The sequence below is a fragment of the Oncorhynchus kisutch genome, linkage group LG4 (assembly GCF_002021735.2).
Source record: "Oncorhynchus kisutch isolate 150728-3 linkage group LG4, Okis_V2, whole genome shotgun sequence".
Classification (NCBI taxonomy): domain Eukaryota; kingdom Metazoa; phylum Chordata; class Actinopteri; order Salmoniformes; family Salmonidae; genus Oncorhynchus; species Oncorhynchus kisutch.
Genome location: NC_034177.2, coordinates 38,626,955 through 38,653,851, shown reverse-complemented (window position 1 = coordinate 38,653,851; position 26,897 = coordinate 38,626,955). Strand labels below are relative to the sequence as shown.

Below are 26,897 nucleotides of genomic sequence, written 5' to 3'. Positions count from 1 at the left end.
ACCCACTCAGTGTGTGTGTGTCTGTGTAACTTACAAGCTACTGTATGCCCCAGAACACTGAAAATACTACGGTCTAGTGAACACATCTCTTTAGAACCACGCTGAAAAGAGATGGCGTTCATTTTAGGGTATCAAGACTGGTTCTTACAGCTTACATCACTGGAATAATGACACAAAAGCAGAGGGTCTTCCATGAACTGAATCCATGAACTGAAACACCACCTGCAACTTGGTTCTGTCACAAACATTGTGACTGGTTATTGTCTTGTAACCGTACCGATAACGGAGTATAAACATTGCGATTGATTGCTTGTTGAGACAACAAGCAGCATGCGACTACTAAAACAGAAGTGCATTAGTTGGAGCGTTGTGCCTTCAGTTAACCACCTCAGAGTTAGACAATGACACTGCCAGACTGAGAGACGTGTTTGTTCACCTGCAGCAGCCCTCTGGTGTGTTTGGGAGGAACGTGGAGAAAGCATTGAGTTGCAGGAGGATTCTTATTAGTTGTGGTCAGCGAAGAGTGGTGTATATTAGTCACTATAGTTTGGTATATTAGTCACTATAGTCATATTAGTCACTATAGTGACTATATTAGTCGCACTATATTAGTCAATAGTTTGGAATTAATCACTATCTGTTTCAAGTGGAGTTTTACGCTGCTGTGTGTTTGTGTTTCAGTGTCAATCTGTTTCTATGAGGTTTCCTCTGATGTGTGTTGGAGTGATCCTAGAGGTGTGTGTGTGTGCGTATCAGAGGTACTTGCTAAATGTTTCTGGTTGAGGTTGAAGTGGGTGTGTGGGTGTTTCGATATGCTTCATTATTAGGAGACGGTTTTATGTTGTACTTTCTGCTTTGTTGTATGTGATAAAGATCATCCTGGACCGCGAGGGATTGCTAATGATGACTCACATCATCTGTTTCTCATTGGGGTTTCTAGAGCTGAAAATGCGTGGAAGATGTGTGTTATACTGTATGTATGTATGTATGTATGTATGTATGTATGTATGTATGTATGTATGTATGTATGTATGTATGTATGTATGTATGTATGTGTGTGTGTGTGTGTGTGTGTGTGTGTGTGTGTGTGTGTGTGTGTGTGTGTGTGTGTGTGTGTGTGTGTGTGTGTGTGTGTAAGAGAGTGTGTGTGTAAGAGAGTGTGTGTGTGTGTCAGTACTACTCACTATCTGTTTCTCGTTAGGGTTCCCAGAGCTGAAGGTGGTGGCGAGGGTGGAGGAGCAGGCCTCACTGTACCAGGGCACCATGCCGTACTGGGTGGTGCTGCTGATGGACAGGGTGTAGATGCTGTTGGTGTAACCATCACAGTTACAGCTGTCCTTCTCACGACCACCGTTCCCCGACGCCCACACAAAGATGGAGCCCAGCCCGCCGCGGCCCTGGAAATGAACACATATAGGCAAGGATGACACACGGGTATCTACCCCCAAAAAAAGACATACAGTATAGCACAGACGGACAGACGGACGGACGGACAGACAGACAGACAGAGACATACATTATAGCACACAGACAGACATACAGAGACATACAGTATAGCACACAGACAGACATACAGAGACAGACAGACAGACAGACAGACAGACAGACAGACAGACAGACAGACAGACAGACAGACAGACAGACAGACAGACAGACAGACAGACAGACAGACAGACAGACAGACAGACAGACAGACAGACAGACAGACAGACAGACAGACAGACAGACAGACAGACAGACAGACAGACAGACAGACAGACAGACAGACAGACAGACAGACAGACAGACAGACAGACAGACAGACAGACAGACAGACAGACAGACAGACAGACAGACAGACAGACAGACAGACAGACAGACAGACAGACAGACAGACAGACAGACAGACAGACAGACAGACAGACAGACAGACAGACAGACAGACAGACAGACAGACAGACAGACAGACAGTATAGCACACAGACATACAGTATAGCACACAGACATACAGTATAGCACACAGACAGACATACAGAGACATACAGTATAGCACACAGACAGACATACAGAGACATACAGTATAGCACACAGACAGACATACAGAGACATACAGTATAGCACAGAGACATACAGTATAGCACAGACACACATAGACATACAGTATAGCACAGACAGACAAAGACACACAGAGACTTGCAGTATAGCACAGACAGACACAGACACACAGAGACTTGCAGTATAGCACAGACAGACACAGACACACAGAGACATACAGTATAGCACAGAGACATACAGTATAGCACAGACACACATAGACATACAGTATAGCACAGACAGACAAAGACACACAGAGACTTGCAGTATAGCACAGACAGACACAGACACACAGAGACATACAGTATAGCACAGACAGAGACAGACATACAGTATAGCAGACAGACAGACAGACACACAGAGACATACAGTATAGCACAGACAGACACAGACACATACAGTATAGCACAGACAGACACAGACACACAGAGACATACAGTATAGCACAGACAGACACAGACACACAGAGACATACAGTATAGCACAGACAGACACAGACACACAGAGACATACAGTATAGCACAGACAGAGACAGACATACAGTATAGCAGACAGACAGACACACAGACATACAGATAGACATACAGAGACATACAGTATAGCACAGACAGACACACAGACAGACATACAGTATAGCAGACAGACAGACATACAGAGACAAACAGTATAGCACACAGACACATACAGTATAGCACACAGACAGACATACAGAGACATACAGTATAGCACACAGACAGACATACAGAGACATACAGTATTGCACAAACACACACAGACAGACATACAGAGACAAACAGTATAGCATGCAGGCATAGATATAACACACACGCACGTTCAAGTGTGTGTATGTGGAGAGATGGATGCAGATGGAGTTTGTGTGTGTGTGCATCTGTATGTGTGTGAGTTTTCAGTTGAGAGTGACTGATAGTGTGAAATATTGCACCAGACAAGGATGTTTACCCCTCCATCCTGTAGAAGCCTTGACATCCTTTCACTGGATGTGATATGCTGTTGTATTCTTTCTGACACACACTGCACTGCTGCCGGCATAACTCTTATTAATGCATCATGAACTATATGGTAGACTACTGCTGCGGAAAAGCCAGTTAAAAAATGATCACTCATCACTGAAGTTAGTTCGATCGCATCCCACAACTGTCCCAGACTGTTTGGAATATTTATTTCCCACGCAGAATAGGTCTATTTTTGTACTATAGGGGATAGTAGATTGACATATGCTAATGCTTTTGCTGTTTGGTAGGCCTACTCATCTTGTTGGCTGACGAAAATGTGGACAGTTTTTCCAATCTATTTATTTATTTAACCTTTATTTAACTAATAACAAATTCTTATTTACAATGACAGCCTACCCCGGCCAAACCATAACGCAGACGACGCTGGAACAATTGTGCGCCGCCCTATGAGAGTCCCAATCAAGGCCGGTTGTCATACAGCCCGGAATCGAACCAGGGTCTGTAGTGACGCCTCTAGCACTGAGACGCAGTGCCTTAGACCGTTGCGCAACTCGGGAGGGCATGATTGTACTGGACTGGTAGGAGGAGCAGCAGCTGCATGTTGATACAGTATAAGATTATCTACTGAATACACATATATCCAACTTCTCTCCTTCTGTCATCTCCATAAGGAGGCCATTAGTCACAACTGGGCCATTCCATCATAACAATGGACATGCAGGCATATCACAACAAAGATACACTTTGAAGCTTTTTCTTTTCAGAACCAAATATATAAGAGGAGCTACATACTGAGGAGAAAATATCCTTCAGATGGAGAGTACAGAGAGAAAGGAGAGAAATAGAGAGTGCAGAGAGAAAGGAGAGTGGGAGAGAGAAGAGGAAGAGGGAAAACAATAGAGATGGAGAAAGACAACATTCAACAATGAAAAGGATATGGATATAGCAGAGCGGCACAGTTGAACAAATATGCAGAATACGGATGGGCATTTGACATTATTTCACTGTTCGAATAATATCACATTTCTTCGGATATAGTCGAAATTCACAATTAAAAAAAAAAGTGACTCTTGTCCAGCCAGAATGATGCAAATGCACCTGGGAGAGGTAAACACAGGACAGGCTGCTTTTCTCCGTAGTTTTCCGCAAAAAGTAACAGGTCATGGTATATCCTTTAAGTAACAATGTCACAAGGAAAATCTAATTGAATTTATAACAACACTTAATAGGCCTATCACCCCCCCCCCCCCCCCCCCCAAAAAAATGTTACCTTTATTTAACTAGGCAAGTCAATTAAGAACAAATTCTTATTTACAATCACGTCCTACCCCAGCCAAACTCAGACAACGCTGGGCCAATTGTGCGCCGCCCCATGGGACTCCCAATCACGGCCGGATGTGATACAGCCTGGATTTGAACCAGGGACTGTAGTGACACCTCTTGCACTGAGATGCAGTGCCTTAGACCGCTGCACCTTTCGGAACCCCACTAAGTAATCGAATACTAATGTCCGTTCGGATATCCGTGCTCATCCCTAATGGAGAAATAGAGGGATTGATTGAAAATGTGAAAGAGGTTACATAAAAGAGCAGGGGCAAGAAAGAGATATGACGGGAAGGAGGGGCTAGATAGGCACACACTGTGTTGTGCCTCAACTCCAGCTGAGACTGAGATGAGAAACAGTGGAGGTGGGCGTGGGAGTGCCAACGACATGAACAAAACAAATCGTATCTCACACATGCATTACAGTACTGCTTAGGGAATGCGCCCACAGTCTTTATGGATCTAAAGAAGTGCTGTGAGAATGTTATTTCCCAATCCCTATCCCCTGTAGAGGGTTTGTCCCAGCGTGTGACTCAGTGGGACTCTCCTGCTCTCTTCCAGCTCACCAGTCCTGATACCTTAAAAAGAAGACCATCTCTTTTCAGCATGGTTCTACAGATGCATTGCTTTGTTTTCTTATGGATTAAATCTAAATCAACAGGTATTCCCCAGTTCAAATCATTATGGGAATCTTTTCAGTAAAACAGAAAATGTCCTGTTTTGCTGCAGGCTATTATTTTCTTTCCATCGGTCCATTATCCTAGGAGTGTTAAGATGTGAGATTTATGTTATATGAATCATATTTCTTACATTGAAACTCCCTCCCCCCACATTCTTACAGCGATGGCTATCCTCTATTCCCTTCCTATCTAAATCTAACTCTGTGTCAGCGATTTTGCTCCCAATTCTCCTCTGCCATTTGTCATTGCAGATTTGTTTCAAGTTTCAAAGTTTATTGGCCACGTGCACAACAGGTGTTGCGGAAATCCAAGATGGCGTAGCAGTCAGACGTATTTGTCCTTCGTCTTGTCGTGTCCCATGTATATATATTTTTATATATTTTCTTCGCATATCTTTTTATATTTTTCTAAACCCTTACTTCAAAATACTCTCCTGCAACCCGCCTCACCCAATGTGGTGTGGACCTGCTTTTTCTCTAACGTATTTTTCTTTGCCTCTTACTGGAATATCTCCAACATAAACTAGCCAGGTAACTAGCCAGCTAACGGTCATCAGCTAACCTCTAGCTCGGAAAGCTCTCGCCTGTTTGTACAACACGATTCAACCAGAGCATACCGGACCTATTTTTCTCTCCATATCCCCGGATTCCTATCGCAAGCTCTGAACCTTATCACCTTCCGACTTTCGCAGTTAACGTCCCCTGAATGCTAGCTGTCTAGACCACAACGGACTGTTGACTTACGAGGCCCATCGAATACATTCCGAAGCCAGTAGCTAGCAGTCAGCTATCCTTTGCTAGCTGTCATCAGCTACCTTTATCCCGGACAACTCTCGCCAGTCTGTACAGCGTGACTCAAACCAGAGCTAGTCGGACTTATTCTTCTCGATATCTCCGGATTCCTACCGCAAGCTCTGAACCAATTTTGTATTATTTTTTGTACATTTTTATTATGATATTTGTATATATATTTTTTCCACTGGGAATTATAGCAGCTAACGACCCCTGAACGCACAGCCGCTAATCTGCGGCCTGCTATCTATCTAAAGCACATTGGACGGCTGGCTTAAGAAGCCCTTCGGACATATTACTTCGGCCACTATACATATTTTGCCAATTGGCCTGGTTTACCCCTGCTGATCCGTCCACTGATGTAACTGCACGAGGGGGCCACAACAGACTTCCCTCCGTCGCGTCATCCCTCTAAGGCCTTTCTGTTAGCCTGCTAGCCCCATGCCGCTAGCTGCCTGAAGCCACGCACTGGACTTGTATGATCACCCGGCATGCCTTTCCCTAACGTCATCATGCCATGTCGATTGCTGTTCTGGTTTGTAACTATTGTTTTATTTCACTGTAGAGCCTCTAGCACTGCTCAACACGCCTCGCCTAACAATTTAGTTCCACCCCCCACACACGCAGTGACATTACCTGGTTTAAATGCTATTTCTAGAGACAATATCTCTTTCATTATCACTATATGCACAGGTTTACCCCCACTGTATTCACATCCTACTATACCTTTGTCTGTACATTATGCCTTGAATATATTCTACCATGCCCAGAAATCTGCTCCTTTTACTCTCTGTTCTGAACGTACTAGGAGTCCAGTTCTGTTAGCCTTTAGCCGTACCCTTATCCTACTCATCCTCTGTTCCTCTGGTGATGTAGAGGTTACTCCAGGCCCTGCAGTGTTTACCTCCACTCCCATCCCCCATGCTCTCTCATTTGTTGACTTCTGCAACCGTAAAAGCCTTGGTTTCATGCATGTTAACATTAGAAGCCTCCTCCCTAAGTTTGTTTTATTCACTGCCCTAGCACACTCCACCAATCCGGATGTCCTAGCCGTGTCTGAATCCTGGCTTAGGAAGACCACGAAAAACCTTGAAATTTCCATTCCTAACTATAACATTTTCCGACAAGATAGAACTGCCAAAGGGGCGGTGTTGCAATTTACTGCAAAGATAACCTGCAGAGTTCTGTCTTACTATCCAGGTCTGTACCCAAACAATTTGGGTTTCTACTTCTAAAAAATAACTTTTCCAGAAACAAGTCTCTCACCGGTGCCGCTTACTATAGACCACCCTCTGCCCCCAGCTGTGCCCTCGACACCATATGTGATTTGATTGCCCCCCCATCTATCTTCTGAGCTCGTGCTGCTAGGTGACCTAAACTGGGACATGTTTAACACCACGGCCATCCTACAATCTAAGGTTGATGCCCTCAATCTCACACAATTTATCAATGAACCTACCAGATATAACTCCAAATCCGTAAACACGGGCACCCTCTTAGATATCATCCTAACTAACTCACCCAACAAATACACCTCTGCTGTTTTCAAACAAGATCTCAGCCATCACTGCCTCATTGCCTGCATCCGTAATGGGTCTGTGAGCAAATGACCACCCCTCATCACTGTCAAACGCTCCCTAAAACACTTCTGCAAGCAGGCCTTTCTAATCGACCTGGCCGGGGTATCCTGGAACGACATTGACCTCATCCCGACAGTAGAGGATGCCTGGTTATTCTTTAAAAGTGCCTTCCTCACCATCTTAAATAGGCATGCCCCATACAAAAAATGTAGAACCAGGAATAGGCCCTTGGTTCACTCCAGACCTGTCTGCCCTTGACCAGCACAAAAACATCCTGTGGCGTTCTGCATTAGCATCGAATAGCCCCCGTGATATGCAACTTTTCAGGGAAGTTAGTAACCAATATACACAGGCAGTTAGGAAGGCTAAGGCTAGCTTTTTTAAACATAAATTTGCATTCTGCAGTACAAACTCAAAAAGGTTCTGGGACACTGTAAAGTCCATGGAGAATAAGAGCACCTCATCCCAGCTACCCACTGCTCTGAGGCTAGGAAACACTGTTACAACCGACAAATCCAATATAATTGAGAATTTCAATAAGCATTTCTCTACGGCTGGCCATGCTTTCCACCTGGCTAACCCTACCCCAGTCAAACGCCTGGCACCCTCCACAGCAACCCGCCCAAGCCCCCACCATTTCTCCTTCACCCATATCAAGATAGCTGATGTTCTGAAACAGCTGCAAAATCTGGACCCCTACAAATCAGCCGGGCTAGACAATCTGGACCCTCTCTTTCTTAAATTATCTGCCGAAATTGTTGCAACCCCTATTACTAGCCTGTTCAACCTCTCTTTCGTATTGTCTGAGATTCCCAAATATTGGAAAGCTGACACAGTTGTCCCCTTTTCAAAGGGGGAGACACTCTAGACCCAAACTGCTACAGACCTATATGTATCCTACCCTGCATCTCTAAGGACTTCGAAAGCCAAGTTAACAAACAGATTACTGACCATTTTGACCATTTTGAAATACATCGTAAAATAAAAAACCTTCTCCGCTATGCAATCTGGTTTCCGAGCTGGTCATGGGTGCACATCAGCCACGCTCAAGGTCCTTAACGATATCATAACCGCCATCGATAAGAGACATTACTGTACAGATGTATTCATCGACCTGGCCAAGACTTTCGACTCTGTCAATCACCACATTCTTATTGGCAGACTCAACAGCCTTGGTTTCTCAAATGATTGCCTCGCCTGGTTCACCAACTACTTCTCTGGTAGAGCTCAGTGTGTCAAATCGGAGGGCCTGTTGTCTGGACCTCTGCCAGTCTCTATGGGGGTGCCACAGGGTTCAATTCTCGGGCAGACTCTCTTCTCTGTATACATCAATGATGTCGCTCTTGCTGCTGGTGATTCTCTAATCCACCTCTACGCAGATGACACCATTCTGTATACTTCTGGCCCTTCTTTGAACACTGTGTTAACTAACCTCCAGACGAGCTTCAATGCCATACAACTCTCCTTCCGTGGCCTCCAACTGCTCTTAAAACGCTAATAAAACTAAATGCATGCTATTCAACAGATCATTGCCGGCACCTGCCCACCCATCCAGCATCACTACTCTGGACGGCTCTGACTTAGAATACGTGGATAACTACAAATACCTTGGTATCTGGCTAGACTGTAAACTCTCCTTCCAGACTCACATTAAGCATCTCTAATCAAAAATTAAATCTAGAATTGGCTTCCTATTTTGCAACAAAGCTTCCCTCACTCATGCTGCCAAACATACCCTCCTAAAACTGACCATCCTACCGATCCGTGACTTCGGCGATGTCATCTATAAAATATCCTCCAACACTCTACTCAGCAAATTGGATGCAGTATATCACAGTGCCATCTGTTTTGTCACCAAAGCCCCATATACTACCCACCACTGCGACCTGTACGCTCTCGTTGGCTGGCCCTCGCTTCATACTCGTCGCCAAACCCACTGGTTATCTACAAGTCTCTGCTATGTAAAGCCCCGCCCTATCTCAGCTCGCTGGTCACCATAGCAGCACCTAGTCGTAGCACACGCTCCAGCAGGTATATCTCACTGGTCACCCCCAAAGCCAATTCCCCCTTTGGTCGCCTTTCCTTCCAGTTCTCTGCTGCCACTGACTGGAACGAACTGCAAAAATCAATGAAGCTGGAGATTCCCATCTCCCTCACTAGCTTTAAGAACCAGCTGTCAGAGCAGCTCACAGATCACTGCACTTGTTCATAGCCCATCTGTATACAGCCCATCTATCTACCTCATTCCCATACTGTATTTATTTATTTTGCTCCTTTTGCACCACAGTATCTCTACTTGCACATCCATCTTTTGCACATCTACCATTCCAGTGTTTAATTGCCATATTGTAATTACTTCGCCAACATGGCCTATTTATTGCCTTAACTCCCTTATTTGACCTTATTTGCACTCACTGTATATAGACTTTGTTTTCTTTTTTTTCTACTGTATGTTTTGTTACATCCATGTGTAACTCTGTGTTGTTGTATGTGTCGAACTGCTATGCTTTATCTTGGCCAGGTCACAGTTGCAAATGAGAACTTGTTCTCAACTACCTTACCTGGTTAAATAAAGGTGAAAAATAAATAAATAAAAAGTGTAAAACAATGCAGTGAAATTCTTACCTTGAGAGCTCTTTCCCAAAAATAGTGATAATAATAATAATATAAATACTAGAAAATAGTATAAAAAAATAAAAACACACAAGAACTACGATGAGAGTTAAAGAAACACGATAATGCAAGTATATACAGGTCAGTGCCAGTACCGTATTTTTTTATTCAATGTGCAGGGGTCCTGGAATGGTTGAAGAGGGTTCATACATAAAAAGGGATGAAAGGTGACTAATAGAAGGATACACATGTAAACAGGGATGAAAGGTGACTAATAGAAGGATATGCATGTAAACAGGGATGAAAGGTGACTAATAGAAGGATACACATGTAAACAGGGATGAAAGGTGACTAATAGAAGGATACACATGTAAACAGGGATGAAAGGTGACTAATAGAAGGATATGCATGTAAACATGGCTGAAAGGTGACTGGTAGAAGGATATGCATGTAAACAGGGCTGAAAGGTAGCTAGTAGAAGGATATGCATGTAAACAGGGCTGAAAGGTGACTAATAGAAGGATATACATGTAAACGGGGCTGAAAGGTGACTGGTAGTAGGATATACATGTAAACATGGCTGAAAGGTAGCTAGTAGAATGATATGCATGTAAACAGGGCTGAAAGGTGACTGGTAGAAGGATACACATGTAAACAGGGCTGAAAGGTGACTGGTAGTAGGATATACATGTAAACAGGGCTGAAAGGTGACTGGTAGAAGGATATACATGTAAACAGGGCTGTAAGGTGACTGGTAGTAGGATATACATGTAAACAGGGCTGAAAGGTGACTGGTAGAAGGATATACATGTAAACAGGGCTGTAAGGTGACTGGTAGTAGGATATACATGTAAACAGGGATGAAAGGTGACTAGTAGAAGGATATACGTGTAAACAGGGAAGAAAGGTGACTAATAGAAGGATATGCATGTAAACAGGGATGAAAGGTGACTAATAGAAGGATATACATGTAAACGGGGATGAAAGGTGACTAATAGAAGGATATGCATGTAAACAGGGATGAAAGGTGACTAATAGGAGGATATGCATGTAAACAGGGATGAAAGGTGACTAGTAGAAGGATATACATGTAAACGGGTCTGAAAAGTGACTGGTAGCAGGAATATACACTGACACCTCCCTATTATTGAATTGCACCCCCTTTTGCCCTCAGAACAGCCTCAATTCATCGAGGCATGGACTCTACAAGGTGTTGAAAGCATGATGGTGTTGGAAGCATCAACATGCTGGATCATGTTGACTCCAATGCCACAGTCGGCTGGGTGTCCTTTGGGTGGTGGACCATTCTTGATACACATGGGAAACTGTTGAGTGTGAAAAACCAGTAGCGTTGCAGAACTTGACACACCTACTACCATACCCCGTTCAAAAGGCACTTAAATATTTTGTCTTGCCCATTCACCCTCTGGCACACATGACCTAGATTCACCTGAACAATCTATGTAATGGAAAGAGCAGGTGTTCCTAATGTTTTGTTCACTAAGTGGTAATATACTAGTGGTAATATATACATGTAAATAGGAGTAATTGTGACCAGTAGCAGGATAAATAGGTAAATACTAATGGTAATGGCAGTCAATAATCAATGGACAGCAGAGTAAGGGAGTAATACATCTAATCAATAAGGCCAGCATCCCGGAGTGGCCTCTTCACTGTTGACGTTGAGACTGGTGTTTTGTGGGTACTATTTAATGAAGCTGACAGTTAAGGACTTCTGAGGCGTCTGTTTCTCAAACTAGACACTAATGTACTTGTCCTCTTGCTCAGTTGTGCTCTGGAGGCCTCCCACTACTCTTTCTATTCTGGTTAGAGCCTGTTTGCGCTATTCTGTGAATGGAGTAGTACAACAGCGTTGTACCAGATCTTCAGTTTCTTGGCAATTTCTCGCATGGAATAGCCTTAATTTCTCAGAACAAGAATAGACTGACAAGTTTCAGAAGAAAGTTATTTGTTTCTGGCCATTTTGAACCTGTAATAGAACCCACAAATGATGATGCTCCAGATACTCAACTGTTCTAAAGAAGGCCAGTTTTATTGCTTCTTTAAATCAGCACAACAGTTTTCAGCTGTGCTGACATAATTGCAAAAGTGTTTTCTAATGATCAATTAGCCTTTTAAATTATAAACTTGGATTAGCTAACACAACGTGCCATTAGAACACAGATAGTTGCTGATAATGGGCCTCTGTACCCCTATGTAGATATTCCATAAAAAATCTGCCGTTTCCAGCGACAACAGTCATTTACAACATTAACAATGTCTACACTGTATTTATGATCAATTTGATGTTATTTTAATGGACAAAAAATGTGCTTTTCTTTCAAAAACAAGGACATTTTTAAGTGACCCCAAACTTTTGAACGGTAGTGTAGGTATTCCTCTTGTCCACGTGTGAGAGGGTAGTGTGGAGTGCATTGTCAGTTGATCTGTTGGGGCGGTATGCAAATTGAAGTGGGTCCAGGGTGTCTGGGATGATGGAGATGATATGTTCTTGGGCAGTAGGGATTACATACTGGGGCAATGAGAGATTGAAAATGACCGTGAAGATGCCTGCCAGCTGGTCTGTGCATGCTCTAAGAATGCGCCCTGGAATACCATATAGCCCCGTGGCCTTGGAGTGTTGACCAGATTAAAAACTTGACTCACGTCGGCCTTGGAGAGCGAGATCACCCAGTCCTCTGGGACGGTAGGGGCCCTCGTGCACAGCTCAAATAAATGTATTGCGTTCGACTGGTAGGGAGGCATCATGGCTAGGTCTACATTTGTAATCCATAACGGACCGTAGCCCTTGCCACACGCGTCGAGCGTCGGTGCCGGTATAAAAGGATTCCACCTCGTTCCTATATTGTTATTTTGCCTGTTTGATGGCTCTGTGGAGGTCATAGCGGGACTTCTTGTACGTGTTCGTGTCCTTAGCCGTAGGCTCGGGGTTGGCTGCAATAGCCCTGTGTGCGGTAGCTCTGTCCTTTAGTTTAGCGCATATGTCAGTGTTAATCCGGTGCTTTTGATTGGGGAAGCAGTGAATCTTCACTGTGGAGACAACGTCTGCAATGTATTTCCTGATGAAGCACGAGACGGAGGTGGTTAGCGCGTCGATGGTATCAGCAGGAAAAACATATTCCAGTCAGCGCTAGCAAAGCAGTCCTGCAACATAGCCTCTGAACCTGTAAGCAGGATGCAGGAGTATAGAGACATGATCTGATTTGCCAAAGGGGGGACGGGGGAGGGTCTTGTATGCTTGTTTGTGGGTTGAGTAACAGTGGTCTAGGACTTTATCAGCCCCAGTGGAGAAGGAGATGTGTTGATACGTTTTTTTAAATTTTTTATTTCACCTTTATTTAACAAGGTAGGCCAGTTGAGAACAAGTTCTCATTTACAACTGCGACCTGGCCAAGATAAAGCAAAGCAGTGATCGGTAAGCAGCTCAGACAGCTGATGCTTAAAGTTAGAGTATAAGACTCCAGCTTCAGAGATTTTTTAAATTAGTTCCAGTCATTGGCAGCAGAGAACTGGAAGGCGGCCAAAGGAAGTGTTGGCTTTGGGGATGATCAGTGCAATATACCTGCTGGAGCACGTGCTACGGGTGGGCATCACGTGTCTTAGTAACGTGGAATTAAAATTGCCAGCAAAAAGAAAAGCAGCCTCTGGGTGAATGGTTTCCTGCTTGTTTATTGCCTCGTACAATTCATTAAGTGCCAGCTTGTTGTTGTTGTCCTGAGGTGGAATATATTCAGCAGTCACGATAACAAAGAAAACCCTTCTACCCAACCCTTCTACCTCTCGGGAGGTAGAAGCGTCGGTATTTGATCATCAGGTATTCCAAGACAGGTGAACAATAAGTAGAAACTTCCACTGCGCTAGAGTCTGCACCAAGGGTTGGAACCGGTTCAGGGAACAGAACTGAAAAATAACAAAATGATTTGAGGAACAGAACCTGAACCTAAAGTGATCTACACTGTTCCGGAACAGAACTTATTTTTAAAGCATGGGAACCGGTTAATAATGTTATTTTAAGTTCAAGAATTTTTAAAATTTAGCACCACAAAAGTCACAACAAAGCGCCTATGCAAAGCCCTAACTCTGTCACTCAAACTTATTCCAGCGTCTGCCTGCCAGCTGGAAATCTTTGCCAGAGGGTGTGCGTGTGTGTGTAGGCTGGGATTACACGAGATCTGAATGACATGGGTAATGTATTGGGTGTTCTGTAAACTCGTCCCCAGGCTCAATTGCTACTGCATATAAAGACTGGAAACACTGTGCAACAAAATAGGACTTGAAAGGGGAGTGGGTAGAGAGAGAGCCCGCCACAGCTGTATTAAAATTAAGAAAATCGTCAATCAAAATAAATGTTCTATCACAGTGCCAATTTTATTTTTGGGTAGCCCAATTGATTCTGAGTTCAGATATATAAAGTTATGTGAAAACTATTTCAAGATGCATACTTTCCGATATCCCGAACTCACCTCCTTGTTTAGCCTAAATCACTTGCGCTGCTCGCACTTTGAAACCCAGAGTTCAAGTTCAACTTTCAACTTTTATTTGTCACATGGACATGTACAGTGAAATGCTTAACTTTCAAGCCCCACCCAACAATGCAGTATTCAATATCAAAATATTATAACTAATAAAAAATAACATGAGAAATAAGGAATAAGTGAGGAAGCTACAGCACATTCAGAAGGTTCAGTTCCCCTCATCATTCTATACACAATACCCCATAATCACAAAGCAAAAAAAACAAGTAATGTAAAACAAAAAATGTCACATTCAGACCCTTCACTCAGGACATTGTTGAAGTACCTATGGCATCGATTACAGCCTTGAGTCTTCATGATTATGACGCTACAGGCTTGGCACAACTGTATTTGGGGAGTTCCTCTGCAGATCCTCTCAAGCTTTGTCAGGTTGAATGGGAAGTGTCGCTGCACTCAACTTTTTTATTTTTTAACCTTTTTTAAAGAACAAATTCTTATTTTCAATGACGGCCTAGGAACAGTGAGATAAAATGTGCAGTTTTGTCACACAACACTGCCACAGATCTCTCAAGTTTGGCATGCTGACGGCAGGAATGTCCACCAGAGCTGTTTGCCAGAGAATTGAAAGTTAATTTCATCCCATAAGCCGCCTCCAATGTTATATTAGAGAAATTGGCAGTACGTCCAACCGACCTCACAACCACAGACCACATGTAACCACGCCAGCCCAGGACCTCCACATCCGGCTTCTTCACCTGCGGGATTGTCTGAGACCAGCCACTCAGACAGCCAATGAAACTGAGGAGTATGTATGTCTGTAATAACGCCCATTTGTGGGAAAAAACGAATTCCAATTGGCTGGGCCTGGCTCCCCAGTAGGTGGGTCTGGCCCCCAAGAGGATGGCTGCGCCACTGTCCAGTAATGTGAAATTCATAGATTAGGGCAAAATTCATTTATTTCAATTGACTGATTTCCTTATATGAACTTTAACTCAGTAAAATCATTGAAATTGTTGCATGTTGCATTTATATTTTTGTTCAGTATACATTTGAAAAAAAGCCTAATGAACCATTTAATATACACCATCACATTAAATGCATTATTTATTTTGGTCAGGTCTAAAGAAACATTATATGAAGAAAAAGTATTTAAGAGGAACATAATGAGTTGGCCTATGTTATCTACATATGCTCTATGCCGTAGGCTGTAGGTTTGTTAATTTAGCTGAAAAGATATGCTTATAAGTCCCCATGACACTATTTTATTTTATAATAATAAGAATATAATTTAACTTAGCTGAATAAAATAGAAAGGATATTTTTCCCCTTATGGAGCGAGAGCGCATATGAAGTGGCTATGTTGAGCGTAAAAGTGGTCATTTGAAACAGGTCCTATATGCTAGATTTAGAGTTATTTGGCAACTTGTGAGTGATACAAACCTTAGAATGTCTTAGAAATCAAAACATATGGGCTGCATGTTGTGACTATAGACTATTGATGATTTGAGAAAGTAGAAAAAAAGCTTGCGCTCCGTTTCTCGCCTCAGGCTGCACAGCTGTTCTCTCATCAAGTGATCATATGTTCACCCATCAGACTACTCTCAATTTAATTTTGTTTTTACTAATATGTCAAAATAGTTTAGATTTAGAATGGCCCATTATGAAACGGGCAGGAACTTGAATAGTGAATGAAGGCTGCACGGTTTCCCATCGGTCTGTTTTGTCGGCTACTTCAGGTTTATAGTGGAACATGTTCTTAATATGAGCAGCTGAAAAATTATTATAATAACACTTATTTCACTCAATGCATCAACCACTGTTTGAGGAGCATGCTCTCGTTGCCCAACAGGTGATATTCCGTCCAAACTCTGTATGCCATGGGCTGTCCAACATCGATAGTAACATGTTTATGCACATAAACATATTTCACTAAACTGTTGACAGCCTATCTGCGTGCTTGATAAAGGAGTAAAGCAGAAAGAGGAGGAGATGGAAACGCATAGTGGCAAGATATTCTGCTGAAGGTAATGTGTCACCCAATGAAATATAAAAAGGCGATTCAAAATCAAATTCACATTCAAATTGTAGGCTAACTGTAAGCCGCCCTGCACAATCAATGAACCAACAGCCTCACCGTGGACTATACAAAATGGATAGACATTTTGGAGTAGGATAAGGTAACCAGCCTATCCAATATGCATAATAATACAGTCCACACTCAAAGGCCATTACTAGAATTTGTTTAATTTTTGAGTATAGGCTAGACCAACTATGTACCAAAGACATCTTAAAACAGTTTTGTTTGATCTTTTTCTGCCATGTGTAATATGCAGTACAGCTATGTACTGTATAATGGCACAATCATACTTTTTATATTTATTTTAAAAAATAGGGGGGGGGGACGCTTGGGTTCATAAACTCTAATCTGCTCATGGGAGTCTTGAATGAATCATCAATTTAGAAAGCGCTGTCCATTTCGTTGTGTTAGGCTTTGAAACAACATCCACAACAACCATGTTTTACACTGTTTCAACCTGCTGTTGAACTTCTTTCTTCAAATTGATCATCACAGTGAGGTGAGTTGTGAAAGTATGATAGGCCTACTGTTTTGATGATAAGTGTTTGATGTGAATTTCGATTGCATTTGCATTGATGTCAGAGCAGTTGAGAGACAATAGAGCCCTGAGTACCAGGCCATTAACGACCTAATGGTCGTTAGCAAGTTGGGTACTACCAAAGCATGTCCAGAGTGCATAAAAGGAGATTACCGTGACTCAGGGGTCACATAGAATATTTCTGCAGTCACGACTCATGAATGCTGGTGTGGCAATAATAAGGTCATCGCAACAACCCTAGGTAGGTATGCATCATAAACCATGTGTGCTCCAGTAATGAATTAGCTCCACTGACTGACCTCAGTGACTCCTCGGAGGAATGCCTCCTTGGCCAGCTTGGCGGGGCCGTCTACCGTCTTCCCATCATCCTCTGGGCCCCAGCTGGCGCTGTAGATGTGGATGTGCTGTGAGTTGAGGCTGAGGGAGTGGGCCTCCACCACATCTGTCACTTCTCCATCCAGCATACGCACACCTGAACACACACACTCAAGGTCAGTACACAGATCGAGAGAGAGAGACAGGTGAAATCAGAGGTAAAATAAAGTAGATAGACAGGTAGGGTGAGACAAAGGGAGAAAGAGAGGTGACAGAAAGAGAGAGACAGAGGAACATTGTGTCAGAGAGACAGCATGAGCGGTGAAGAGGTAGGGTGCTATAAACATGATGCAGTTGGGATACAAAGCCTTTTGTGTCTGGCTGTCATATTGACAAACACACTGGGGAGACAAAGGGCTTATGAGCCTGTCACTCTGTCAGATGTGATGAGCAATTGTACTCTCAGACACAAGCATGCAGAAGTGTGCTCACTTACTCACACGGACACACTTTTTACTGTTGTAGCTATAAAAAAGCACAGCTGGACATTAAAACAAGAGTCAATACCTTCTCCTTCATTAAACAACCAGGTAGGAAAACATACATCTCACAAACAACACAAGATGGGCAGAACATTCCTTCTGACGAACAAGTGCGGGAGGGTTTTAGGGTTTTTACGGTGCCTCCAACAGTGTCTGTGACCTGAGGGAAACCAACTGGCCCAGTAGCAGGGTCATTCATTGAAATGGGTGCCTTATTTTTTTAAGTAGAAATTGTGCACCAATATTGCATTTTAAAAAGCCAGTTACATTAAATAAAGTGCCCTTTAATATAGACCACATAGAGAATTCAATAAATCCAAATTTGTATATGAATAAAGACTTGCTAAATTGGCAAAATTATGCATTTTGACATGTCCCTCTGTATCCTCTGTGACTTCTAGGAAGATTTTAACTGCAAAATGTCTCCAAGTTTTCACCATCATCGTAAAGCATTTGTTGCTTTGGCAATATAATTTTTGAAGATTATTATTTATTTAATGTGATTAGTGATTCATTTACGTCTGTCTCTCATTTTAAAGTCAATCCTGTTACGTGAACTCTCGTTTTAATATGGTGAAACTCTTCATTTTTAAATATAAAAAAGAAAGAAATTTTGAACATCTAACTGTCAAAACATAGCGTAAAAGCGCTGGTTCTACTATTTTTGGCCATTTCCTGGTGTTTTGTGGTAGGAAGCAGGCTAGAAATGTTTTAACAATATATTTTTAAAGCTTGCATTCAATAGCCCCTACCTGCTGCACATATTAAGCTTCCATTCCCCCTGTCACAGGGGGATTCATGGCTGATTTAAGATGAAATCATCAACCCTGTACTTTAATTGACACTCAATAGGCACTTACTAGGGATGTGCATCTTACCCTTTCAAGACGATTCAAATCGAATCTAGATGCAGTGCCTTCAGAAAGTAGTCACACCCCTTGAAGTTTCCACATTTTGTTGTATTACAGCCTGAATTTAAAATGTATTAAATTGAGATTTTGTGTAACTGGCCTACACACAATACCACAGTGTAAAAGTGGAAATATGTTTTTAGAAATGTAACAAATGAATTAAAAATTAAAAGCTGAAATGTCTTTAGTCAAGTATTCTACCCTTGTGTTATGGCAAGCTTAAATAAGTTCAGGGGTAAAGATGTGCTTGACAAGCCACATCCAGTTGAAGTCGGAAGTTTACATACACTACACTACACTACACTAGCCAAATACATTCAATACAACTCAGTTTTCACAATTCCTGACATTTAATCCTAGTAAAATTCCCAGTCTTAGGTCACTTAGGATCACCACTTTATTTTAAGAATGTAAAGTGTCAGAATAATAGTAGAGAGAATTATATATTTCAGCTTTTATTTCTTTCATCACATTCCCAGTGGGTCAGAAGTTTACATACTCAATTAGTATTTGGTAACATTGTCTTTAAATTGTTTGACTTGGATCAAAGGTTTTGGGGAGCCTTCCACAAGCTTCCCACAATAAGTTGGATGAATTTTGGCCTATTCCTCCTGACAGAGCTGGTGTAACTGAGTCAAGTTTGTAAGCCTCCTTGCTCGCACAAACTTTTTCATTTCTGCCCACAAATGTTCTATAAGATTGAGGGCAGGGCTTTGTGATGGCCACTCCAATACCTTGACTTTGTTGTCCTTAAGCCATTTTGCCACAACTTTGGAAGTATGCTTGGGGTCATTGTCCATTTGGAAGACCCATTTGCGATCAAGCTTTAACTTCCTGACTGATGTCTTGAGATGTTGCTTCAATATATCCACAATTTTCCGACCTCATGATGCCATCTATTTTGTGAAGTGCACCAGTCCCTCCTGCAGCAAAGCACCCCCACAACATGATGCTGCCACCCCCGTGCCTCACGGTTGGGATGGTGTTCTTCGGTTTGCAAGCCTCCCTCTTTTTACTCCAAACATAACGATGGTCATTACGACCAAACAGTTCTATTTTTGTTTCATCAGACCAAAAAGTATGATCTTTGACCCCATGTGCAGTTGCAAACCGTAGTCAGGCTTTTTATGGCGGTTTTGGAGCAGTGGCTTCTTCCTTGCTGAGCAGCCTTTCAGGTTATATCGATATAGGAATCGTTTAACTGTGGATATAAATACTTTTGTACCTTTTTCCTCCAGCATCTTCACAGGGTCCTTTGCTGTTGTTCTGTTTTCATCAGAACATTTGATAAAAATAACGTAGCAAATTACATTGGTTGTCACTCAACTAATAAAGCCTAATATTGAGCAACCCATTTTACAAACATTTGAATGCTGAAGCGCAGATGTGCCAGATCAGGAATAGGCCTACCTCTCCTTGGCCAGCGCGCACAGTTTGACTACGCTACTGATATTGCCTCGGGTTGTTTGGCATGCCAAATGACTTGCAGATTAATGACTGTCAACATAATTACATGCTTAGTTCGACACTGAAGGAGAGGACGCAGTTGTCACAAAAGATGAGAGGTATTTTTGGAAGGTAAAAAGCAAGTCATTTGAGCAATAAACATTTGTGAAACGGTGAATCGTAATGTTTGAATCGATTTTCTGACCGATGCATGCTCATGCATTTGGATCGGTTTGGAGTACCCGCAGACTGATGCACTCATAACTTATATATTTGAACTAGAGGATGCATATTGGTGAATCATTACTTACCTAGCACTTACTATAGTAATTGTTTTATTTAAGATCTTGGGATGGAAAAACTTGCTCTTTGTGACAGGGGCCTGTCTGCAGCTGTGGACCACCTCAGATCAGTGTTCTGAACAGTAATGGTAGCAGAAGGCGTGAAATGAGCCATCGTCAAATAAGTCCTATACTGCAATGGTACCTGACTAGCTAACCACAGGTTATCTGCTGTATCTCAGAGACAGATGATAAACCAAAGACTTAAATTACACACTCTAGAAAACATACCTGGTTAAATAAAGGTGAAAAAAATAAAATAAATTAAATTTAAAAAACACAGGCCCTGCAGAGAGACACAAATTGATTGCGTGTGTATAGAGCAATAAAAGCAAGATGGCGTTTGAAAGATGAATTGGGGTCTGATTTCAGGTAAATATGAATGGTAATGTCTTGAATCCTGCAGTAGCTAACACATTAATGCCGCTATAACAATCATCATCATAATCATTAGTGTCATGGGGCGGCAGGGTAGCCTAGTGGTTAGAGAGTTGGACTAGTAACCGAAAGGTTGCAAGTTCAAATCCCAGAGCTGACAAGGTACAAATCTGTTGTTCTGCCCCTGAACAGGCAGTTAACCCACTGTTCCTAGGCTGTCATTGAAAATAAGAATTTGTTCTTAACTGACTTGCCTAGTTAAATAAAGGTTTAAAATAAAAAATCGAATTAAAATAAAAAAAACAACAAGGCAGTTAAACCCACTGTTCCTAGACCATCATTGTGAATAAGAATTTGTTCTTAACTGACTTGCCTAGTTACATAACATTAAAAAAATGGGCAGGAGGTTAGAATCCCATGGAGAGACACTGCTGGGTTACTTTCCATCCAGCTGTGTTCACTGACTCCTATCTAAAAGCTGTGAGCTGTGGGAGATGAGTGTGTGTGTGTGTTTGGGGGTGGGGTCAACGCAGCCACTAAATGCTAATCACTGCACAGTAATTAGGAACGGCCCAGCAGGAGAACACACACACACACTGAGCTGCTAGACCAGGAGATGCATGCTAGGAGGAGTAGGAGAGTTATGGCTGACTGCTGGGGACTGCTCTCAAGGCTCCACTGTTGGCTGCTTGTCTTTGATAGAGTGCTTAGGGACACAAGTTGGTAAAGGCCAGACAGTTGCTTGATATAGTCCATTAGACTGATTAAATGACTTCGTTTTGACAAAAGATTAGAGACAAAAGTTGGTAAATATTCAGAAGCGGCAGCTAGCAAGTATAGAGATGGCTACGATGTGCTCTACTGAAATTGACTCCGGTTCAACTGACGGCAGACCCTAGTCAACCAATCACAATTAGCTATTGGCAGAGCATGCCTCAATCACCTCCAATTTTGGCGTTGTAGGCCACGCCCACCCCACAAACATCGTTGTTGGCAGCCGCAGCAACCTCACCAGCACACCGTGTTCCATGTCTAGATGAGAGAGAGAATGAGAGAGAGAGAGGTAGAGAGAAAAAGAGAAGTTAGGATTCATTAACAAAAACACTCATTCCTCATAGCAACCACCCTGAACCGCGCAGGGATCTTCAAAAACAATAACTTCTAGAACGGCTGCTAAAAATACACAGCAGCACTAGGCTTGGGCGGTATACCGTATATATAACGTATACCGGGGTATTTGGAAAAATACCGTAATACTGTAATTTTTCAATACCGTAATATCGTCCAAACTATTTAATTTAAGTTTCAATAAATCTGAATATCAGTAGCTACTTTAATTAAGTTAATAACTGCAGTCAACTTGTGCAATACACTAGAAGATAAAGCAGATTGCGATCATAATTTCACCTGTCACATTATTTTACATTATGAAGCTTACTGTAGTTCCTCAGAACAGTTGAGCCAACCACGTGTTTGTTTGTAAATAGTGCAATGGTAGAAAGCGGGAGCTGTTGAGTCCATAGCGTTCTATATCTATTGGCGAGTCGCTGTTGTGCGACGAACATGAGGTGACTACACTTGTATGCAATTCACTACTCAATGTTTGCGATCAGATATCTTATAACGGCTTTCTACCCTGTTTCAGAAGTCAAACAGCTCTGGATGAGTTCTGTACAGCTGCCATTCATACCATTATTTTTTTTCTTACTCCATTTTTCTCCCCTCTGATCCATGTAGACATGCACGCTTTTCTGAAGGAAAAGCAGCATCACAACTAGTTTGTTAGTTTTCGTTTGTTAGCATTTAGCTAACAGCGTCTATGTGATGACGCTATTACTTGTGCTAATTTCGTTTGCATTTTTAGCATTGTTAGCATTTGTTAGCACACCATTGGGCTTTTTTTGTTGTTGCATTTTTAGCGCTAACTTGTGTGCTATGCTGGTAATACCATAAATCCCATAATGTAAAAATCTGGATACCGCCCAAGCCTAATTAGCACACCAATGAATAGACGAAAAACACTGAGGGCCAACTGTTCTGCCTTCGGATATGGAACTCTGACCTGTTCACCGGACCTGCTATCTTGTCAAATGTGGAGATAGAACTGAAGGACATGGCACTGTCTAAAACTATGATGGACGGTCACTGGACGCAGGCCAACAGAGAGAAATATGGGATACTATTGATATGTCTGAATTATTTACTGTGACCTTCATCAATGATTATGAGCAGTATTGCCTTGTGTAAAGAGATAGAGACAGGCGATCTGAGGACGGCAGGTTCATCACACCTCTCAGTTCTACCTTGCTGCTGGCATGCTGTTGGGCATCACACAAGCACGCATGCAGCACGTACGTACACAAACACACTCGTAAGGCCGCAGGGCCAGACAGTATTCCAAGGCGTGTCCTCAGGACATGTGAAGACCAGCTGGCAGGCATCTTGAAGGACATTTTCTACCTGTGATCCCCACGTTTCAAGCTGACTACGAGTATTCCTGTTCCCAAAAACTCTTAAGGCATCCTGCAACAATGACTATCGCCCTCTAACACTCACATCTGTAATAATGAAGTGCTTTGAAAGGCTGGTCATGGCATACCTCAACTACATCATCCCAGACCCACTCTAATTTGTATACCTCCCCAACAGATCCACAGACAACACAATCGCACTCCACACTGTCCTCTCCCACCTAGAAAAGAAGAATACCTATGTGAGGATTCTGTTTGATTACAGTTCAGCATTCAACACCATAGTTCCCTCCACCGACGACTCCAACTCCAACTCCATCATCAAGTTTGCTGAAGACACAACAGTGGTAGGCCTGATCACCAACGGCGATAAGACTACAGGTCAGAGACCTGGCAATGTCGTGCCAGGACAACAACCTCTCCCTCAATGTCAGTAAGACCAAGGAGCTGATGGTGGACTACAGGAAACAGGGGTGGGTGCACACCCCCATCCACATCGATGGGGCCGCAGTGGAGAGAGTCAAGAGCTTCAAGTACCTCGGTGTCCACATCACTGAGGACTTAACATGGTTCTTTCACATCAGCACAGTCGTGAAGAAGGCATGGCAGTGCCTATTGGCCCTCGAGAGGCTGACATTTTTTCGCATGGCCCCTCAGGTCCTTAGCAACTTTTACAGCTGCAACATCGAGAGCATCCTGACTGGTTGTATCACCGTCTGGTATGGCAAATGCACTGCCCTCGCCGGGAAGACCTTAAAGAGGGTGGTGCAGATGGACTAGTGCATCACTGAGGTTAACTCCCAGCCATCCAGGACATACATGCCAGGCGGTGTCAGAGAAAGGCCTGAAACATTTCCAAACACTCCAGCCACCCGAAACATGGACTGTTCTCCATGCTCCCGTCCGGCAGGCGGTACCGATGCATCAAGTCTCAGACCCACAGACTCCTTAACAGCTTCTATCCCCTGGCAATAAGACTGTTAAATAGCTAACAACTACTGCTCTCCCTCACACCTAGGCTGCTGCTAAAAATATTATTGATTAGATTTATTACTACCACTAAGCTGCTGTTCATTAATTATTGATTGCCATTACCATGAGTATTTCTACCACTCACTTTGTACTAATCCCTGCCTACATGTACATTTCTACTTCAAATACTCCAGTATTGATAATCCCTGCACATTGTTAATTTGGTACTGGCACTGACCCTGTACTGGATATAGCTTCCTCTCTTATTTCTCTTGGTCTTTAGTTCTTATTAGTTACACTATCTTGATATTGAATAGTGCACTGTTTTGTAGGACTTGCAAGTTAAGCATTTCACTGTATTTACACGTGACCTATATAACTTGAACTTGAACACACACAAGTATACGCACACACCTAAGAAGAGAGACATGCACTTGCTTTAGCAACTCCACTACATATACAAAATATATATACAGCCCTTCAAATGAGTGGATTTGGCTATTTGAGCCACATCCGTTGGTGACAGGTGTATGAAATCGAGCACAAGGCCATGCCACCTCCATAGACAAACATTGGAAGTAGAATGTTGTACAGCCTGTACATTAATGATCTGCCTTCGGTCTGTACTGGGTCTGAAGTTCAAATGTATGCAGATGATACAGTGATATATGTGCATGCAAAGAGCAAACAACAAGCTGCACAAGAACTCACTACTGTAATGGTCCAGGTTACAAAGTGGCTCAGTGACTCGTGTTTGCATCTCAATGTGAAAAAAACTGTTTGCATGTTCTTCACAAAGAGGGCAACAGATGCTACTGAGCCAGATGTCTATGTGTCAGGGGAGAAGCTCCAGGTGGTATCCGATTTTAAGTACCTTGGCATCATACTTGATTCCAACCTCTCTTTTAAAAAGCATGTGAAAAAGGTAATTCAAATAACCAAATTCAACCTAGCTAATTTCCGATTTATACGAAATTGTTTGACTACAGAGGTAGCAAAACTGTACTTCAAATCTATGATACTCCCCCACTTAACATACTGCTTGACTAGTTGGGCCCAAGCTTGCTGTACAACATTAAAACCTATTCAGTCTGTCTACAAACAGGCTCTCAAAGTGCTTGATAGGAAGCCCAATAGCCATCATCATTGTCACATCCTTAGAAAGCATGAGCTCTTGAGTTGGGAAAATCTTGTGCAATACACCGACGCATGTCTTGTATTCAAGATCCTCAATGGCCTGGCTCCCCCTCCACTCAATATTTTTGTTAAACAGAAAACCCAGACATATGGCAGCAGATCCACAAGGTCTGCCATGAGAGGTGACTGTATAGTTCCCCTAAGGAAAAGCACCTTTAGTAAATCTGCATTCTCTGTGAGAGCTTCCCATGTCTGGAATACACTGCCATCAGACACACATAACTGCACCACATATCACACTTTCACAAAATGCTTGAAGACATGGCTAAAGGTCAATCAGATTTGTGAACATGGTCCCTAGCTGTGTGTTGCCACTCTCCATGTTGTCTGTTGTCTGTAGCTTGTGAGGTGTGGAAACACTTTGTTGCTTTTATGAATTTTGTCTTGCTGCTTTTTGTCCTATGTTGCTCTGTCTGTATGCTATGTCTTGCTTGTCCTATGTTGCTATGTCTTGCTTGTTCTATGTTGCTATTGTCTATATTGTAATTGCTTTTAATAACCTTTCCAGGGACTGCGGTTGAAAATTAGCCGGTTGGCTAAAACCGGCACTTTTACTGAAATGTTGATTAATGTGCACTGTCCCTGTAAAAATAAAAATAAACTCAAACTCAATGGTCTTACTGACTTTCAACGTGGCACTGTCGCACAAGTCAGTTTGTCAAATGTCTGCCCTGCTAGAGCTGCCAATAAGTGCTGACTAGGGATATGGTGGTCATGAAATTTTGTCAGCAAGTGATTGTCAGGTAAATGACTGTCAGTCTCATGGTAATTGACCATTATTAACATAAACATATTTAGCATCTCCTGGCTTTCATGCATAGCCTTCAACCCTCTGATGTAAACATTTGGAACATCTACATTTGAAAAAGTCTAATAAATCCATGTAATATATGAAGAAAATGTAGGCTATTTCAGAAGAACAGAATAGCATACTCTGAGATTTACTTATGTTAGGCCCTGATCTGGCTATGCCATATGGCTGTGGGCTACACTAGTTCATTTAGCAGACAAGATTTGCTTAGAATTCTATTTTATATTATGAAGAATACAATTGAACACAGCTGAATAAAATAGAAAGGATATTTTCTCTAAACGATTTCTCTAAACGATTTGAGGGAATGTTGAGCGGTTAACAAAGAATCATGCTTCATTTTTAGTTATTTAAGTAACTTTAGTTGT

At 42.4% G+C, this 26,897-nt stretch overlaps 1 protein-coding gene across 2 annotated transcripts in view; it reads right to left on the bottom strand.

Moving 5' to 3' along the window:
* Window positions 1-26,897, bottom strand: part of LOC109889492 (furin) — a 185,181-nt gene that overhangs the window by 10,381 nt on the left and 147,903 nt on the right. For both annotated transcript variants that reach the window (XM_020480942.2, XM_031822921.1), the window contains exons 7-9: window positions 22,022-22,110; window positions 17,445-17,617; window positions 1,185-1,397 (exon numbers count right to left, since the gene is read on the bottom strand). In XM_020480942.2, the coding sequence (XP_020336531.2) occupies window positions 1,185-1,397; window positions 17,445-17,617; window positions 22,022-22,110 (475 nt within the window). The remainder of the gene's footprint in view (window positions 1-1,184; window positions 1,398-17,444; window positions 17,618-22,021; window positions 22,111-26,897) is intronic.